At 38.6% G+C, this 21,034-nt stretch overlaps 1 protein-coding gene across 2 annotated transcripts; it reads right to left on the bottom strand.

Moving 5' to 3' along the window:
* Positions 1-5,088: 5,088 nt before the first annotated feature.
* aqp4 (aquaporin 4) lies at positions 5,089-16,526 on the bottom strand. Of its 2 annotated transcripts, XM_044220647.1 has the most exons (8): positions 16,235-16,526; positions 15,392-15,469; positions 13,522-13,632; positions 9,330-12,507; positions 8,302-8,719; positions 8,039-8,203; positions 7,239-7,319; positions 5,089-6,275 (listed from the first exon to the last, which is right to left on the bottom strand). In XM_044220647.1, the coding sequence occupies exons 4-8, from the start codon at positions 9,419-9,421 to the stop codon at positions 6,024-6,026; spliced, it is 1,008 nt and encodes a 335-aa protein (XP_044076582.1). In that variant the 5' UTR covers positions 9,422-12,507; positions 13,522-13,632; positions 15,392-15,469; positions 16,235-16,526; the 3' UTR covers positions 5,089-6,023. The 2 variants fall into 2 exon arrangements, with proteins under 2 accessions (XP_044076582.1, XP_044076583.1); XM_044220648.1 differs by lacking the exons at positions 15,392-15,469; positions 16,235-16,526 and having other exon boundaries at positions 9,180-12,507; positions 13,522-13,678.
* Positions 16,527-21,034: the final 4,508 nt, after the last annotated feature.

Below are 21,034 nucleotides of genomic sequence, written 5' to 3'. Positions count from 1 at the left end.
GATACCAAAAAACAAAGCCATTGCTCCAATGCCGCTGTGGAAGGGTGGTATTATCCTTGGATCTAGACCTAACTGCTACAGCAGCAACAACAGGCCAGCACTGGCTGGCTGCACCATATTTTGGTGGACAAATTATCCAGATTGGTTGCAGATGTGAGTTTGCCCCAAACAGAAACTGCCTAGCCTGAATGACATCATAGGGTTATAAATGCATACATGGGAGAAAGGAGAGAGGAATCCTGGGAAACTTATTCTGCTTGCTGGAATATTGGGAAACTGACTGCCATAATTTCACCAAAAAAAGAAGCTAATTAGTTTGGTTATCTATCCATTCTGTCATAACTTAAAGCACAACTATGTAACACGCTCTTCCTCTTACAAATGAAAAGTTAAATTTATAAACAATGAAACACACCCTTTCTCAACTCATTACACTCAGGGGTTTTCTAGCTACAGCCTAACTAGGTCTGGTATGACCAGTAGCTTATAGTGGCTAATGTTAGCAATGATATAATGGACATCACCAAATCTCTTTGGTGATGTTATGATCCTTCTTTACTTGTGCTACTGTTAGATAGCATTTTAGCATTTAGCATTATCCTGTACTCGTCACTTCTGGCCAAAGTGGCTGCTGTTTAGCAAAAATTACGGCTAATACTTTACTTGTACAGGTTATGGAGTATTCGTAAAATTTCAACTGTTTTGCTGTTGTCTGTAGATGTTTAACTGATTATCAATACATCATATGTGACAATTCATGAAATTTTTTGGCATCTGAATGTGTATTTTAATATCTAGGAGCAAGCAATGATACTGCTTTGCTCAAAACACATTTGTTTCTAGTGTCAGATATTCAAGTGGCTAAACCATGTAAACAAGCATTGCACTCATTGATTGACATTGGCCTTCCTGGTCCAAACCAGTCAGTGTGGACTAAGAGCGATATTGGTTTAGCCTCAGACCATGTTAATAATTGCTGCTATACTCGTCACACCCCTCTAATGGCCTGTGGTTATGTAAGGGAGTGGGATGGATAAGGGAAAGTGCTGAAGCTGCTCCAGAGCCTGACTCAGTCTGCCCTGCAGGGTTGCACAGTTTTAGGCCAGAATTGTTCAGCAAATATTATCTTTGGCACAATGAAATTTAGCTCTGGAGAATGACTGTTGCTACAATATAGTCCAAGTCATACCATAAGGTATGGCTCTGGAAGGCTAAACACTAACAATGGTAATTATAGTAATAGCAAACAGTAAAGACAACCAACAAGCACGTGCACTATAGTTGTGTCTTTGTTCATGCAGAAACTTTCAATATGCAAAATCTGTGGGGTTTGTCTCTGCCTCACTGTTACAATGGGGTTATTACAGCTTACAAAGCAAGCATGGCACACATGACAGAGTCCATTCTGCTCATGAAATGGTTTCAGTTTTCTATTTGACAAAAGTGATCAAAAACCAAGATTTTATATTGATGAGTCACTTTTTCTGTAACTTAAGAAAGGACGAGGGTCCCCATTGTATGTGATTACTTGCAGCCATATATGTTGGCTTCCCTTTCAGCCCCAAATCCACCCATCCCACCCACAGTGGACAGAGGAGTCAGTGACACTACTGTGAGGGGAAGAGAGACAAGAGGAGGGGGCTGCTTGGGTAATGCTGGGAGGCTCTAATAAAATGTAATCCTATTATATGGTTCCCACTAGAGGGCAACAATAATAAAGGTTTCCCTAATAACACGAGCAGACCAAACCCAAATGGAAAACAGCTCCTCCGGTCAAGTCCCACACTTGTACATATATCCTCTCATTAACCCAATTGCTGTTGGGCCACATTACACCGACAGGCCTTCGAGATTTAGCCGTGATGGCGAGGTAAGAGTTAAGTCAAACAAATGTGTTTCATCAAACTGCAGTTTGGGCTGCTCTGCATAAAGGAATTGAAGGAGGGAGGAGGAGTGAGGGAATGTGTGCGGGTGGGAAGTTGGAAGCAGAGCCCCGAGGAAACCAATCAGAACTTCTCCACCCTCCCTTCCTGTGTCAAAGCCACCGGGGTCTCAGGTGTATGTTACAGGAGCTAATACCTCCCAAACTTGATTGTTTGTGTTCGAGTAATCAGAGTTTTGTAAATTACCATTTTGGAAATGATAGTCCTATCATTGGTAAACAAAATCACAGTATAGCAGCGGAACACCACAGACTAGACATCACGAGATAAGACTTGATAGCTTAGTAAACTTCCAAATGATTATGAAGTTTAATTTTTTCCTCGTGGGCCAAATTAAATGAAACATGTCTTAGTATAAGTTACAAAAAGCTGGAATTTCATCAGATAAGCTTCTTTACAAACAAAGTCTTTGCACAGGGATGGTGGAAGTGACTTTCTTTGACTAATATTAACGAGAAATGGCAATCTCTCTACTGGAAAAAGACGTAAACACAAAGTCTCATATTTATATGATTTGATAATGTAACGAATAAGTTATTCCGCTTCCTAGCTATCTCACATAAATGCAGTAAAATATTTATCATAAGTGACAAGGTGAGTGAGAATATCAATCATATTCTCAAGACAGTTTGAGTTATTAAGTGAGGCAATGTAACAGTATTACAAAACCCAGAATAACAAAGTTATTTATCTCTCTCTCTGCATGTGTGTATGTGTGTGTACGTGGAGTTGTGTGTATATTTATGCGTCTGACAGCATCAGACAGAGAGAGAAAGTGTCGCATGCCTTCCTGTTCCTGTACCACCCTCCAACCCCAGAGCCGCAGACTCAAGGCAGTTTCCAGAATCAAACAATTTCACGCAGCTACTGGAGGAGGAAATGAACTGAGCCCAGAGCAATAATAAAATTATACAAATGTTATTACAGACTCGCCTGCTACTGTCCTACTTTAATTCAAATTTGGGCACTCCAGGCGGTGCTGGTGGCAGAGACCTTCCTGAATAAATCAACATTAGCTTACGTCTAAATTATTAAGGAAGTGGGAGACTTTCTTGTTTATAGTATGAATTATTAAACAAGTGTTTAACGCTGTTTTTCTTCATGAATCCCCAAATATTATTTGCTAATGATCTTTAAGGTGTGTGTTTTATCTTTTGCCCCTTCTGTTGTATGCTGGGAATTGAGAATCTGAATTTTCAAGTCGCAAGAAATCTGTCTGTTCTCAGTTAGATAAGCATGAGATGCGCTTTGAGATATACTTTGCTGGCATCTGTATGATGTGCAAATGAAGCTCTAGTTAGAACAATATCCCATCATATAGCTATTGTTATTTGCATTGAATGTAAATGTAACTTAATGAATTATGGAGGCAGCCACTGTGAAGGCTATCCATGTGTTATTAGTTTTCTGCTCAACATCTTGCTGATAAGCCGTGATGTTAACAAACAGACTGCTGAAAAAGTGTTGGTCTATTATTTGCTGTCGCTTTTTATTAGCCTTTTCCTAATTGAGGGGTTGACAGCAAGCCTTTGGAAGTTTGTCAGCACACAGAGAGAACATTTTTATAATGAAATCTTAGCATTTGTTTGGCACTTTACAGCATCTGCTCATTTATGTAAGAGCATGGAAATGTATCACAAGGAATTTCAACAATATCTTGCTCTGCATGCACACAGAATCCACATATGAATACTTTTACTCTCCCTCACCAATATGAGAGTCATAACAAAACCAAATTTCCAATCCAATAGGGACTGCTCTCCTCACCTGTCTCCCTTTATTTAATCTTCAGATGGGCAAAGGCCGATAAATCAAAACCGAGTGAGCCCATTCCCCATTGTCTGTCCCAAGAGGAAATAGTCAATGCATGAAACATCAGATTTATGTACTCATTTATTTAGGCTATAAAGATGATTAAGGAGGAGCTGAGAGGGTGCTGGCCTCAAGTCACTGAAGCCTTAAGGGATACAGGCAGCATGCCTGCAGGTAAAGGATAGTGCTGCTGAAAAATTCAGTGCTGTGCATTTTCAACTCCAGTAGGCCTTGAAGAACAGCATTTGTTAATATTAACAATATCACACTACTTTTCTACTTTCTACTTACAGGACTTTTAAGAGTTAAATCTGTGACAACTGTCTGCAACCTTTTAATACAGAAAAGTATTGAGAATGCAGTTCAGTTTAGGCAGCTTTGGGGAAAATAAAAATCCCCTCACAAAATTGTAGAAATGCTAAGAATACCAAGGCTGAAAAAAAGTACTTTAGAATTAACTCACTTAGGCTCCTATTCTAGTCCTGGGTTCCTGTTATAGGGCTATGCAATACTTAATCCTCCTGTGTAGTTCTGAATTAATGGCCTGGACCAATTTCAAATGAAAGGTGGTTCAGACTTATGAATAAAACTGACTTGTGTCTACCCACATTTGTAGTGTAACCTTACCTTCCAAGGCTCGTGGCTGCCCTCCCCTGGAGAAATACAAAAGGGAGCATTATTTCACAGTAGGTGAATCATGTTATGGCCAGTAGGTGATGCTGTTGTCACACATGAAAACTGCACTTATTTGGAGAGGAAGGTGAAATGGGGGTTAGACCATGTAGGAGTAAAAATGATTTTGATTTAGTATCTGAATTATAATGGCATTCTTGCCTTGCAAATGCAATATAGTTGCACCATGTAGACAACTTCAGTTGATGCAGCAGGATCAGTGGGGCTGATCATTTCCTCCACACTACAGTAAAAGATTTAAGTGCACCTGTTCTTTTAGCAAAGGAAATAAAGTGCAGACATAACAGATCGCCTCTATTTCGTATCACAAAGTGGTATCATTTCATGCGCTCTCTGCTGATGGAATGAGATTACATGCAGCTATTTTCAGACTATATTTGTGAGACTTAACTCACAAGGACCACACATCCATGAACATTTATCTGGCCATAGGGAGACATAATCTAAAGGTACATGAGCCAATCCATCATTGATCTGAACCTTTCCTCTCCCCAGTGAGCAGCTCCTACTACCAGAAACAAGTGACTCAAGTGAAAAGCCTTATGGTATGGTCACTAGATTTCTTATGAACGTGAGGAAGATTTGTGCAGCTATCCTGTTTGCATGTTTCAAATCATATTAATAAACCAAAGACAAATCATTAACAGTTACTTAAATAAAAATTACTTTATTATTACAACTTAATATCTTTTCCATTTTGTAGCACTTCCAGTTTGTGAGCATGGAACAAGAACTGAGAAATATCTGAACACGAAGACAGATCAGCAACAAATCATCAATAAGTTAAATACTTAAGTATGTAATACAGCAAATCACACAGAGAAACAAGACATGTGTTACAAGAACCAAATCTAGATTTATAAAATAAAAACAGCTAAGAATCACAATTTTATGAAATAGAAAAAATACACTCATTATGTAGTAATAAACATAATAAACACCAAAAAATGGAGATAGACTTTTACAGTACAGTGTTTCCATAAAGATGAACTGGTTGTTTCCCTGACTAATGCACTGAAAATAGAGCGCACTGTAATACAACTCTGATATAAAGCTTGTCAGAGCTGTCTTACATTGCTTGGGACCTGTAATGTGCTTAATGATCACAAGGAAAATCTCTCCTGTTATTACATATACAATACGTGGACTAAATGTGACACTAATCCAAAAATAAAAAGGCTGCATTTTCTTCTTCACTTCTCCAATTCAGAGTGATGACCTCACATAATTAGTTGACCCTACACATATTTCCTTAACACAATGTATTGCAGGCTGTCATTCCGCAACGTGCAATGTGCACCGCATGCCAACACTACTACTAAATCATTGAGGGAGGGCCTCAGGAGGGCCTCGGGAGGGCCTCGGGAGAAGTATTGAACAGGTTGTAGATGTTTGTAGGATTGAGCCATAACATCATGTTAGCTTTATGACAATGAGGGTAATTCAGCCTTGCTGTGAAGCCTCATGGACAGAAATTATATTCTGCTTTTAGGATAGAGGCTGAAGATGGACACTCACAAGTTTGACTGTCACTCTGGTCTACAGATTGGTCTCCATTTCCAGTGCACGTGATAGTCATACTGAAGACAACACTTCTCCTGTCGAGTCCTGGAAATCTTTTTTCTCAGCTTTCTCCAGATCAGAGATGGTGTGGATGGAGCCCGGCTTGATGGCAATGTCCTCTGTGTCCACCTCCCTGTATTTCCCTGACGTGTCCTTCTGAAAGACCTGCTTCAGCCTCTTCTTTATGTCAAGGTCAGGGCAGTACAGGTACTCATACAGACCAGCAGCCAGGATGCCCCCCAGAATGGGTCCCACCCAGTACACCTACCATAAACAGCAAGACAAACACCTTAATTAACCAGCTGGTTAATCAGTGCCCATGGGAGATGTTTTATTACTGTGAAGAAAATGCAGCACTGGCATCCCTTCCAAAACTGTCAAACTGTCCTGCTCTGTTGGGAAAAGAGGGTCAACCTTCATCAGGGGCAGGTAGATCAGCATCCGCGGCATCAAGCATTTGCCTCCAAGAGAAGACACTTCTGAATATGATACCAGCCACAGTGACAGTTACTGACAGTGTTATAAGCCAAGCACATCACCCAACACACACACACACACACACACACACACACACACACACACACACACACACACACACACGACACCAAGCTGTCTGCAAATAGCTCAGTAGAAATAATTGCCTGGACACAAAAAATTCAGAGCTAATGCTATTTAACACCTTGTTCAGTGACATCTCATTATGTAGCTAGAGGTGAAAATGCTGTAAATTTGTGATTCCTTCGCACATCTTTTGTTGGATGAAGTCATAAATTGAAGGGTAATATGTAAGGTTTTTAATTAGCATTTAAAGCACCTCATTTAGGTTCTCTCCCTGCATTTACTGATATAAGTGAAACTCTTCTTTGATTATATCTTTAGGTCACAGCTGTCTTTACTGTTCTTGCAGTGGTGCTGAAAATGTGACCTTACCAGGTTTCAACATGCCATACTAGCCTAGTGTAGTAGAGTGTGCCCTCTTCAGGACATTAAAATAAAATTTAAATATAATTTGCTACTGCTAATTATTTCAGAGCACTTTGACATATTATCATGACATAGCATTTGAACCAGGGAGCTAATTTATTATACTAGAGTGCAAATATCTTAGTGATACAGAAATGACACATCAATCAAACTGACCCAGCCACTATCAGGAGTAACTGGGTAATATTTTGGCCACGGAAACTCTTAGAAGAAAGATTAACCTCTAAGGGAAGTATCTCTTACCCAGTGATTCTCGAAGTTAAGTGTGACCATCGCAGGCCCAAAGGATCGCGCAGGGTTCATGCTTGCTCCTGTATAAGGGATCTAGAAGACACATAACAGCATTGTTTTCAGTCTAAATGACAAAACATCATAGTTTTGAACAAGATTATCATCAGATGATATGTTTTTAGGTATAATGCTGTCTTACTTTGACTTACATTTCTTATTCTGCAAAATATATCTAATGCAAGTTATAATGTATGTACATATGCATTCACTAAACAGACCGAGGGAGAAATCAGTTGAGCAGTGCGAGAGATAACATCTATTTCCCTGTGCATTCATTTGCTCTGCAGGGTTGAGGGAGCCCCCAGAGATTGGTTGCTATGCGATGGCAGCCTCCAATAAAGATGTGCACGTGGGTGTGAATCAGTGAGAAGCGTACAATATCACACATTTAAGAATAGATGCTTTAAAGCACCTGCTGTTTCTCCAAGAAGCATCAGTGCTCTAGCTTTCAGTGCATACTTAAGAGGCTTGCACTTAGAACTAGTCTTGTTCTACAATTCTTTAATGTAGTGTGTTGAATTTAATAAGATTTTGAGATAGATCTTTAAATCAGTGTTTCACTGTTGGGGTTGGGAGCACAGGAAGTGTTAGCTTATATGTGCATGGGGTTGCAGAAGATTTCTAAGGCTGATGTATTGTAGTTAGATTTTCATCTTGCTGGAGTCATGAGAATTTTGGAACATAACAACAGGGTGAGAGGGTCTCCTAGCCTTCATATCTATCTCTTATCTGACTTACAGGAAGGTACTTACTGCAAATAAGTGACCAATAGCTACAGCAAAGCCGATGGCAAGGCCAGCAGAGCCTCCTAGGTCTGTACGTTTGGGATCACAGGTGGCGAAGACGGTAAAGACCAGTTCAAATGTGATAAGGAGCTCCACAAGAAGGCCATGTCCTAATGAGATGCCAGAGTTCACCTTGGAAACAGAAGATTTTCCTAATGATCTTTAACTTACTTAAGTGTAAGAAAACTTATCATACACAAAAGTATAAATGTATATGGTCGGATTCTTACCGTGGTCACACCGAGGGACCCTCTAACAGCAGCAGGTGTGACTAGGTAGAGGATCCCAGCACCTGTAATGGCTCCCAGGCACTGAGCCACTACATAGAACAACGCCTTTGCCAGGCTCAGCTTTCTAGTCACCACCATAGCTGCAGTGACCGCCGGGTTAATGTGTCCACCACTGATGTGGCCAAAACATTGCACCATAGTGGCGATGCTCAGGCCAAAGCACAGGGAGATAAGGACTAGGTCAGCTGGGGGAGGCTTCTCCTCCCCTGCAGCCCAGTTGATGGTGGAGCCCAGACCGAGAAGGACAAAGATGAGAGTGGCAAGGTATTCTCCAGACACAGCTCTCCAGAAGTCCTTGGTCCAGATCCCTTTAAAAGCCACCATTATGCTCTGACAGTTACACCAGGACAGGAACCTCCTGGCAAAAAGAATAATGAGCAAAATGATTAGCCTACTTATGTATTCCTGGTGTGTGCATTTGGCTGGAAATGTACTGAACCCTATCAGGATGGCTACCTCTGGGCACAAAATTTATAACTCCACTAGGGATTTAAGCCAGTGACTTTCAATCACAAAATGCCATACAGAGCATTCTTTAAACATTGTGTATAGGGGCAAATTATCACAAAGCATACAATGTTTAATTGCTGTCACTCACTGAACTTTAACCAGGAAGGAAGAACATTTTAATTAATGCTATTAATTCTGAAGAGAACATGATTTATATGAATAAAACATCTGTAAGTCACTGTACATTTAGAAAAATGCTGCAAATTAAAATTTAATATCATTACATTTTGTTCAGCAAACCTCCAAGGCAACATAGCATTGATAACTTCAAGTCATTTCTTTCCTAAGGTCAAAAGGCTAAAACTTACCAAATGCAATAACATGTTCTCCCTCTCTCTGTCCCCGTTGTGTGTGATGTGTTTTCATTCATAAGTCCTGGTGAGTTATTCAACTAGCAGAGACATCTCTCCCTCACATCACATCTAAAAGTTGAAATGGCTGTGACCTGTAGTACTTACAGGAAAGCAGCAGGCTGTGTCAACGCAGGAGTGGAGCAGAGAGCAGGTCTGTCAGATGAACATGATCCACACATTGTGCCCCGGGATTGCATCCAGCAGCTTTATTAAGTTACTAACCAGGCATCACCACGGGAATTAAACAGCCTGCTCAGGGGGCGGAGTCATGGGATTTGCTTGCTGTGCAAACAGTAGCACTGTTGCACACAGTGCTACCGCACAGTGATTCAGTCAGCCTCAGCATCTTAGTCATATCAGAGCTTTGAAAACACGCTGGAGTAAGCACAATATTTACAAAAACACTTAGATTTGGAAGAGTGCAGAACTACACGGTAAAATGCCATTTTGTCAATTAAAAAAAAACTTACTGACCGTTTCAACTTACCCGATTTAAAAAAAATACCAAACTATGGTCATCATAAAGTAATTTTAGAATGACAATGTACAGATATTATAGCAATATTATTGTGATATCAAAATGTTTTTGTACTTTACTTGAATATTTCCATTTGATGCTGCTTTATCCTTCTACTCCACTACATTTCAGAGAGAAATATTGTACTTTTTTTACTCAATTACATTTATTTGACAGCTATAGTTACTTTACATTGTTATAGTATTAAAAAGTTGCTCCAACTCGACCAGCTGCAACATTAAAATGCTACATACATGTTAATCTCTCAATAATAACAATGCAATAATATATTATATATAACATAAATCTCTGGAAGGGACCATGCTAAGTACATTTTGTAGCTAATACTTTTATACTTTGAATTTTGAATGTGCGACTTTAACTTGCTTAAATTGTGGTATTGCTATTTTTACTTAAGTAAAGGATCGTCTTTCACCACTGGTAAAAATATACTCTAGTGCATAACTCCCACACACACCAAGTTCTGGTAAGAATACAATATTAGATTTGTTTTTATTCTTTAGGGCAGCTGTGATAAGGAGGGAAGATTAATAAAATACGGGAATAAAAAAAGTGCCTTTTGACTGAAGTTACCTCATTGTTGAAAAAAAGTAAAGAATCTAGTTATTGTGTAACAGGTAGGATATGAGGATTAATCTCAACAAAGGCCTGGTTTACCAATCTATTGGTAAAGACATCCAGCTTTAGAGGATGTGTAACAGCCCTGAAAACCATAAACCACAAGTTAACGTCTGTGTCATGAAAGAGGCAAGTAAAATTCCACATTTCCATTTAATCTGGATCAAGTGCTTAAGTGTTTGCACATTAACAAACACACGCACACACATTGCTTTTCTTCAAAAGTTCCATGATAAGCCTCCAGGAAGAAACACTGCTTATGAACACAAACATGTTATCTTTATGATGATCAGACAGTATCCTTGTAGGCTGAAGAGAGAGATCACTGTAAGAAAAGACCGTCCCTCCTTTTTTACATTTACCTGTTTTCATCAGAGACATTCCTTTTGGGTGTTACTGTGACCTCGACATAAGTACGTGGGTAAGTAAATAAATAAATACAATGAAAACACCATAACTTTGTATATTAAGAATGTTTTGAGACCTTTTACTATAATTGCTAACATTTCTTAACTACTTAAAAACTTAAATTAATCTGCACTCACAGAGGTTTTCCTGTTATTACTCCAACTCAATTCAGATGAATAAAAATAAAGTACAGTGCTCTTTTTATTTGTCAGTTCAAGTGCCAAAGGAATAAACTGTAGCGGCCTATTTTGCGTGTCCTTCTGATATTGATCTTCAGGAAGTAGGGATTGCAAACATGTGAAGAGCTATATGACCTTATATTGTAAGCAGCTCCCCAGTGCTTTCATTGGTCGACAGTGAGCATCTGAGGCCATGCTTCCCACAAATTCATAACACACTTACCTCCCACTTGTGTCTGAGGGGGAAAAAAATGTCTGCAGCTCCTTAAGAAAAAAATGTTAAAAGTGTGAGAGCTGCCAAACTGAAACTATTTTGGGCGTAAGCACATTTTTTTCTGTCTTCTTTTACACTTGCGTCTATTTCACATCACTAACTGGATCACGATTTTTGCTCTAAGCCAACAAAAGTCTATTCACTTTTAGAAGCCTATAGTTCAGTTTCACCTGGAAATCTTAAACCTCTACAAGAGTTGTGCATTGACTCTTAACAGTATAATGAACTATACTGGACAAGTGACTGGAAGTGACACAAGCTAAAGATGCTAATGCTTAATTTTATTACATGTAATTTTGGATTGGATCGTATATTAATTTTAGTGAATGCACACCTATAGCATTTTCACTTTTCAAAAGGTATACATGTCACCGTACCATGATAGATATGGACAATGTCTCCCTCAGTGGAAGTCATACATGAACATACAGTATATAGACATAATAAAACAGCAAAATACAAATTCTAACCAAAGCTATGTATGGTGGCTTATAACGTTTTTCTGAGAATTTTGCCTTTGTCCCCAGTCTGCCATTGCTGCTTCATTCTGACCCAATGAATTGAACAGTGTTTGTAAGAACTGATCTCCAGTATACCTAAAATCACATTCAGCTTTCAAATATTATTATTTTTAATGTCATCATTCACTTTCTAGCTATAATGCTACATTCCTTACACAGTTTTCTTTGAATGCAGATGTGTGTCGCTTTGATGAATACATGAACAACAAATAAGCAGCACAGAGGATATTTTATCTGGACAAATCACATTTGTTATATAACTTGTCAAATCTATTGTAGCATTGTGCTCTAGCTTCTTCTTAATATCAGCAATGAATAAAAACACATATTCTTTGAGTGATAACTGCAGGATCATTTTAAAAACATGTGTTACATTTTGTACTGCTGGGCATTGTGGTGGAAAACACACCACGTATCTGGTGAACTGATGTGGCCTTGTTATGCTGCTTTAAAAATACTTAATTCGGTGTTTTTATGTCAGATGGTCTGATGAAGAGATTCTTTGAAAGTATGAACAGTTGCATTTCATGTATTGATTCATGATGACTTGCATACACATACTAAACAAAATAGTGGAAAGTTAGTTTGGGGCGCCGCGGTGGCTCACCTGGTACAGCGCACACCCCATGTACAAGGCTGAGTCCTTTCTGCAGCAGCTGGGGTTCGAGTCCAGCCCAGACCCTTTGCTGCATGTCATCTCTCTCTCTCTCTCCCTCTGACATTTCCTGTCTCTCTTCAGCTGTTCCTATCAAATAAAGGCATAAAATAACAATACTTGAAATAATAAAAAAAACAGTACACATACTGAATGTTTATTGTTTTGATAAACGTCATCCATCTTGTCAGAGCCCCCTTTGTTAAGAATCTGCGAGAAAACTAAACATCATGTTTTCCCATAATTCTCTTTATAATAAAAATGGATGCATTTTATGCACATGCCCACCCATGTGACATTTCCAAATCATGGCAGTAGCCATACGTGGCTGATCTTCTCCAGTTTAAATACTGCAGGTATAATGAAACTGGTTATCTATAAAGCACCACATTAAACCTGCACATGTACAATGATTCATAAACACTATACTGTACATGTAACTTGTGGTAATTTTGTGTGACCAAAAATAATGATGCCTTAAAAGACCATGTAAGTGACCTTGCTCTGAAAGGACATTCCCTTCATGCGTTAATATGTTTCATGTGTTAATATTTGTCTCAAAGATCGTTCATGCTCCTTTAGGCTAACACAAACACAAAGTTCAACAACACTGGTTCAACAACACTGCTCACCATCAAGTAGCAAGAAAGTCAAGAGAAAGTGAAGGTGATTATAGATTTGAGATAATATGAGGCCCAAAGGATTGAAAAATTATAACAAAATATATATTTTACCAGCACATTGCATCATACAAAGTAATATAAATGGGGTTTTCGTTAAGTAGACACACTTTTCTTAAAATAGAAAATAAATAAAATGGATTGTACATAGATTGTACGTTATTTGTCTTTCTTTCTTTCCTTCGCTCTTATCTGTGTTAATTTGAGATTGAGTGCTCAGTCAGAGGTTGAATACAATGACGTAAATAAAATACAGTGACCTACGTTTGTCCTCCATGTGAGCACAAAAATATTCCACCCACACCCACACTCACACATGTATGCAATAGCAAGTATAAAACCCCAATTACATATATTTTTTTTTATAAATGGATGACTGATTTGTTGTGTTGCAAAAGTTACCAAAAGTTGGCTGAAACTTCACCTTTGCTCTGGATACTTCACTTGCTCTCCTTGGGATGGGCATGAAGGTGGTAGACGTTAACTTCTAGAATTTCACCACGTAGAGGTGCTGCGAGCATGTCATGAATGCATACTGCAAACAAGTGCACATCCATGTTACAGTAATATGATCCATCCTTTGATATATTGTGAAAGGTGAAATATTTTTGTCATTAAAAGAGGAAATTTTGCAGTCTCAATTTGGATGTAAAGGGATACTACTCGTGAAGAGGAGTAAGAGATATTGTCGTCACTCGTCACTCTTCACCAATGCCAACTTATATCCTCTTGCACCTCTAGTCAAAAACAAGAGCATAGAGGGGCACATTTTTCATGGAAGGGGGTTCTCCGATTTGCTACTTCTTTTTGCTTACGTCTCATCCACTTTAGGGGGGCACAATATAAAACAAACATAAAAGTCAACACCATGGATAAGACAGCAAACAGTAGCACCTTGTATTCACCATACAATTAGAGACAAAATGCATCACATGCATAATATGACAATTATGCATGTGATACAGTTTTATTTACAATGGTAAATATGGCCACTAGGCTTGCTCATTTTACATTGAAATTTAAATCTGCACACTATACAAACTTGAATATTAATGAGCTACATAAATTGTTATAAAACAGTTTCTCAGTATCATGTGGAGGATCCTGTTTCTATAGTTCCTCCAGGCATGACACATCTGAGGAGGCCCTTCTTTACTAATTAAAAGCTTGCCATAATTCTTCAGATTTGCATGTGTTTAAATTACACTTGAGTCAATTAATGTTTGTTGATACAGTATTAGTTCTGTTTGATTAGAGAGATGTCCTCCAGATCATTTTGTTTGGTTTCAAGTGAAGCAGTTTGTTAAAAGGGAGGTCTTAATGTGTAATGAAGAGTAATTTGTTAACCTTTTTAGAGTCATTTTGGGAACGTATCAAGATAATGGATTTACAGTGTGTTATTGAAAACACTGGAAACTAAAGATAGCAGCAACTGGTGCATAACACATTTTGAATTGTTTATCTTTACAACACATATACCATTTAAGTAAAGTGGAGGTCAACACTTTTTTTTAAATAAATCAATTTTGGCTGTAACCTTGGGATTTACCAAAGGCAGCATAAGCAGACTGTTACTGTTAACAAACATGTTTTCCTTGCTGAGTAATACTGCCATGCTTCATTAGACACAAGCTACCGCCTTTGTTAGCGTTGCACCATGCCAAGTTTTCAACATGCCTTAGTGAAGAGAATCCCAACACTGTTATATAATCTATAGGCTTGACAGGGAGCCAAATCAGTGGCCTCTTCTTGAAAGACAGGGCTTGTTAAAGGGTTGATTCTTATTGAAGTAAATGAAGCAGATGGGAACAATCTGCCCATGAAAGCTCATTTAACCTTTGACACAGAGAGAAAAACAAGCTGCTAACCGTCAGATCTGGCAATCATGCAATCATGCAAGAAGATGGCACAGCTAGCATGTGCATGCATCCAACATGCATGCAACGGAACTGGTTTTCCAGAGATGATTTTTTCCTACAAGGCACGAGGAGAAAACTTCTAGTGATAAAACTGCTCTATCCAGTTAACAATGGCTGCATTTTCTCTTGCCTCCCCTGGATTATGTAAAACGGATCCAGCTGCAAAAAAAAAAGCATATCATATCAGTTTTTTTTATATTATGGTATCATGGTCAATGCCAGCCCAGTTTATCAGATTTTAAAGCTGGATTTGAATGGGTCCCTCTCCAGGAGCCATGCAACATGCCAGCTGTGATTTACAACATGAGATCATTCCAAAACAAACGTCATAATTGGAATCCATGCACAAGCACACGAGAGCCTTGTAGAACTCACAAATATATCTGCAATTTCCAAGCGACAGCCATTTGTGAAACGTGACACAAACTCCAGGTTTGTAGTGGCACAACAGACCTGTAAATGAATGCAGTAGTTACATGTTGTAACTCTAGTTCTATGATCACCAATATAGTTTTTTAATGAGTTACTCTACCATCACATAACAGTCACTCCAGATTTAATGGATGTGAAGTAGGGCTGAATGGGATCATGATACATGCACATGCAATGTAAAACTACATGATTTCACAGCATATACAGCCCCATTACAGGCCTTCAACTCTGATCATAAACTAGAGTTATGGTATTTATCAATCTGTTGTGCCCTGATCCAACATTACACAATAATTGAACTTGGTGGAAAATTTGTTTTTGACTTCTGATTCAGGGCTTCTGACTGCAAATGTATGTTAAGTTTTCAGTGCATTACAACTAATTTCAAGTTGCATGTAAAAGTAAAAGCATGGGGACAGCTTCTTCAGGGCTACTTGGTCCAGTTTAATGACAGACACAAAAGTTGGACAACAGAACTCTGACAGCAGATGTAATACATCACTCTCTTGTCTCTTGTGGTATATCACTCCGCCAAATATCCATCATTACATCATGTCCATCATTACAATACACATCAGCAAAGGCAGTTAAACAACAAAACAAAATCTCAATAATAAATCAATACATTTAACCTTGCAGGGAGAGGCAGCAGATCATTAACTTTAACAGATCAAAAAACTGTAATGTAATTTGTGACCTTTTGTTTGAGTGTGATTGACTCAACTCACTGCAACATATATTCAACGTACTCTTTAAAATAGGGTAAGCAAACAATGCTCTACTCACTCTTTTTCTCTGCCATTACACTTCACACTGCAAAAATTCCTGTGGGGGAAGATTTTGTTATAGTCATTCCCAATTTCCCTGTGTGCAGCCTGAAGTGTATGCTGCAGGGCATGATGACATCAGAGCCTAAATGCTAAACATTAACTGCATATACTCTGTTTTCACGTATCAATAAAACTTTTCCCTGTGAGTCAACTGACCAAAATGTAATTAGTTCCAATAGCTTGCAGTCTGTGCAAATCCTATGGACTGATAAACACACACACTTTCTCTTTTTTTCACTCTTCCTTTGTCTCTGTTTCTCCCTGCCTGTCTCTCAGAAGCACTCAAAAGACCTTGAGATTATAGTGATGTTGGACAAAAACAACTTGACAACATCCCACTGTTTTCTGCTGTGGGGAGAGGGCACATTCCACGTCAGCTTCATTACTCCTATTCAGTCATCCAGAGAGTATACTCAGATTTTCTACTTGGCCTAACTTGAGCAAAAAGCATCATTGCTATGGTAGAAATGTAGGGCTAAAAGCCAGTGTATCTTTCTTTTATTCAAGTCATGTTTTTTAACCTTAAAAAAGGAAAATGTGTATTGGTTTTTGAACATACACACTTAAAAAACTGTTGCTTCAAGGGTCAGCAACACACCATTGTGCCCTTTGATAGTGGCAGCCATCATGGGTTTGGGGAGGCTAAACCTAATTTGCGGAATATTAACATGCAATCTTTAAGTGCACAGATACAACTATGGATGGCTTAGGGGGCTCTGCCTATAATCACAGGACTACATAGAACAGATAACATTGTCCTCTGTCCAGTGTCTTTCTGGACTGTAGTCTTGCAGTCCCCATCGTGTTCCTGATATGCAGGACAGGAAATGTTTTAGCTTGATACAAAGTTAAAGAAAATATCCCTGGTGGAATTTATCTGAGGTGTAATATTAGGAACTGCAACATAAAGGGAAGCAGAACCAATTGCATCTAAGGAAAATTAACTTTAAAGTATCAAGTATCATTTGGATTCTCAGTCATGGTATTCACCTGATATATTACTCAGCCAGGATAGCACTCCATACTCCTGTCATGTGACCTCCATACCTCATGTCATGAGGGGCCTATATGGGAAAATCACATCATCTTCAGCACAAGTTATCATCACCTGCTGGGGATTTAATTTTAAGACATTTCTGTCTCTCTCTCTGTCTCACTCATTAATTTTGACTTCAAAGAGATTCAGTGGCTTGATAAGATTTTTCCATTGCTAATGCTGTTACAGGGCCAAAGAAAAATATAAAAATATGTAAATAAACATTAAGACAACACATGGAGGGCTTCAGATATATAAAAGCTGTCAGCAGAACTCCAACCACTCTGAACACAGCGACATTTCAGCGTGATCACTCAGTGGGAAAATGGCAAACAAGCAACTGGACTCACTTTCTAACACACACACACACACACACAGTGTGAGTTTCACCCTTGTGTTGCATATTTTACAAGATGTGACAAACATGCACAGTGGCAAGTTTTTAATATCCTGTCAGACAGACTTGCATTGCAGTCATTTTAAACTGAAAGATGACCTGTCTATCTCAGTATGTCATGTCTTCATTTCAGTCCACTGAGAGGGCAATTTGGCCCTTGCTCTTCCTGGAAAAATCATTCTCACCGACGTTGTCCCTGTTCTCAAGATCAGTTCGTGATCTATCGCCCAGCAAGCAAAGATCATAAATATCTTGCTTTCACAGCAACTAAGCACTGTTGAGTGAGTCGGTGTACATCTTTGCCTTTTTGATTTCAGCAGAGAGCAAGCACATTAGAGGGGAACAAATTGTTCTGTGTTGTGGGAGGACCAGTGTGAGTAAATACTGATACTGTAGTTTCCAGGGCTTTCAGACAGTATCCACAGGCAGTCTCATAGACAGTATCATAGAACATCTGGCTTCTTGTTACATCCCACCAAGGAATGTGAGCTTCTAACCTTCTAGTTTGACACATTCTGTGATTGATCTTTATTTCTAAAACTGTACATGTCACAACTGGTGACTGTAAGTCCATGTTTTTTCCTAAGAAACAAATACACATTTGGAGCAGTAGTGTGTGATGGGGAGGGACTGGCTTTCTTAAATTTAAATAAACATACCGCCTGATGAGAAGTGATGAAAGAAGTATTCAGATCCTTTACTTAAGTAAAAGTACCAGTACTACAATGTAAAAATACTCCAATAAGTTATACAAACAAATTTATATACACTTTGGTAGTTTAGTCCAGTGGTTCCCACCTGGGGGTCAGGGCCCTTCCAAAGAGTCACAAGATAAATCTGAGGGGTTGTGAGATGATTATGGGGTTGGAATGAAGAACAAACAACGTTCTGCTACATCCACTTTTCAGACTTTTCTCAGATCTTTTCTTTTTTGTGAAATATTAGAGAGTTTTACTTCTTTGGGCCTCAAACAGTTATTAAAATGATACCATGTGAGAAGTTTAGAGGGAGAATCTCTTTTTAGTGGAACTGCTAACAACTAATAGACATCTGAAACTTGACAAGGAGTCCCAAAGAGACACACTAGAACCACTAGTTTAATCTTTAACAACATACTGTATTTTATAAACTGATCATATCTTTTTTATGTAAAAGTTTAATCTGAAAAGTAACTACTAACTTAAGCTGTCAAATAAATGTAGTGGAGTGAAAAGGACAATATTTCCCTCTGAATTGTAGAGGAGAAAAGTAAAAGTAGAAGTAGAAAGCATAAAATGGAAATACATAAGTAAAGTACAAGTAAGTAAGTGTACGTTGGTACTTAGGTGTCCATAAACAATGCTAAGTGCATTAACTTGAGAATCTCTTCACTACCTTCCATCACAAATAGACATGGCTTAGAAGGAATGAAAGAAGAAAAGTATTGTGAGAGAACGCAAAATTTATTGCGAGGGAATGCAAAAATAGTCCTCAAAAAAATTCACGCCATGATCTTTAGGGGCTCCGTAACAATCTGAGAGTCTTGACTAATTAAAAGGCTTTCTGCCTGTTAGGTCAAAGAAGGACACAGAGCTGCCACTGAGTGAACACTGCCACACAATCTCAAGCCTTTATTGCAAGGCAGCCTCAAGGCCATGCACATTTTGAAATCCATGTTGAAGCACAGAGAAAATAAAAAGGCACTTTTCTAGCTTTTTTTGGTGGACTGTCATGTTTTAAATGATGCATTAATAATGGTTAGATGGGGGTTGATGTCAAATAAAAAACGTGAAAAAACATGAAGAAGGGCTTTCAATGTCTATGAATGCACAGTATCTTAGATTAGGTTGGATTTTCATCTGCCTCCGCCAAGTGGTCAAAAATCAATTAATGCAAGTTTAAATTAATACAATTGGCCTTTAAAATGTCTTGGTTCTCCAGTTGCAGAGCTCTGAAACTGCTATATTCAGCTTCACTATTATTGCTTCCATTACCTTTAACCTAGAACCAGTTTTGTAACCGCAAAACTGGGACTGTGAAAATAGAGCCCAAATACAGTAAATTGTTGCTTGGCATTTTTACTACACGTTTGTCACATGCGTGCCATAAGCCTACAGCAAAGACACTTTAGAAGCTGCCTATCATAACTTAAACAAATAGATGGTGTAGATAAATAGCTGAATTTTGTTTGGTTTGTGTTTGGTTGTCAAGCGATGCTTAAGGAAAACCACAGTGTACACAAGCTCCAAAAACACTTGTGTATGTGTCATTCTGACACATGTAGACAGAATGAACACAGTCTCTCATTACCAAGCCTTCATGAGACAAGCTGTCATGTTGAAACCCACAGGAGCCTACTGCAGATGCTGCAAACCATCAGCCTCAACTCCCAAAGCTAAAGAAATAGGATGTCTGCTAGCATCAGCATTAGAAGGAAAAGAAAATATTTACGGGGAAAGCATTCAAACTGAATTTTTGATTAGAAACCAACTCTTCCACAAGGTGTTAGTCCATTGGGTTCAGTTTGAGTTTACAATCTGCTGTCAGTGCTGCCAGTGGAGAGATTTAACTATCTCACTAATATGGCTGAACTCAAGATATCTGGATGTCTAAATAGCACAACCATCAGTTTGCATTGCCACTATTCATTGTTGAGGAGGAGAACACTGGTACTACACTTATTGTAGATTTACAGTGTGTGAGAGAGAGAGAAACCCACCAAGACTTCCACTGACAACTCCTTCACTGACCGATATGATCAATATGTTATTGTTATGAGCTATAGAGCTTGCCTCACTATGAATATTGATCCAGATGTCAAGATGCTCTTGTTTAGGCCTAGGTCACCCAATGAATTATGAACAAATCAGTGCGAATAATGTGCAAATGTGACAATACAGAAACAAGAGTTGTGTGGTTGAATCAAGATAATGATCATTCAGAAGCTTGAATCACAATAAATCACCACAAAATCAACATCTTTAATGTCAACTGACCATATTAACAATATTTATACTACAGAATATTCATGCCACATATCACAGGTAATTAATGTTTTACTTTACAGCACATTGTCCTTATCAGAGTGCAAGTTACATCTGAAAACTTTATATTTGTCATTGTACAACATATCTTTAAGGCATCAAAGCCAAGCAGGAACAGAGTCATTATTTACACTAGATGTGTTGAGAGGTAGCACTCCACCAAAGTCACTCCCTTTATTCCGCTGCCTTCACCAACTTTGAGTTTGAAATGTCACACTAGTTCTCAAATTACAAAGGCCAGCAGATAGAGGAAACACCAAACACCCTTTAGTGTCATCCTCACTCTCTGCTTCTTGTTTG

The sequence above is a fragment of the Siniperca chuatsi genome, linkage group LG13 (genome assembly GCF_020085105.1).
Source record: "Siniperca chuatsi isolate FFG_IHB_CAS linkage group LG13, ASM2008510v1, whole genome shotgun sequence".
Taxonomy (NCBI): domain Eukaryota; kingdom Metazoa; phylum Chordata; class Actinopteri; order Centrarchiformes; family Sinipercidae; genus Siniperca; species Siniperca chuatsi.
This window is presented reverse-complemented; position numbering and strand designations above follow the sequence as displayed.

What these genes read in the sequence shown, in the direction of transcription:
- aqp4 (XM_044220647.1), bottom strand. Translation starts at nt 9,421, where the DNA reads ATGCAATCCCGGGGCACAATGTGTGGATCATGTTCATCTGACAGACCT. An exon ending in ACACAGCCTGCTGCTTTCCT is followed by an intron (nt 8,720 to 9,329) that starts GTAAGTACTACA and finishes TCTTTTTGCCAG; the next exon opens with GAGGTTCCTGTCCTGGTGTA. An exon ending in TTAACTTCGAGAATCACTGG is followed by an intron (nt 6,276 to 7,238) that starts GTAAGAGATACT and finishes TGTTTATGGTAG; the next exon opens with GTGTACTGGGTGGGACCCAT.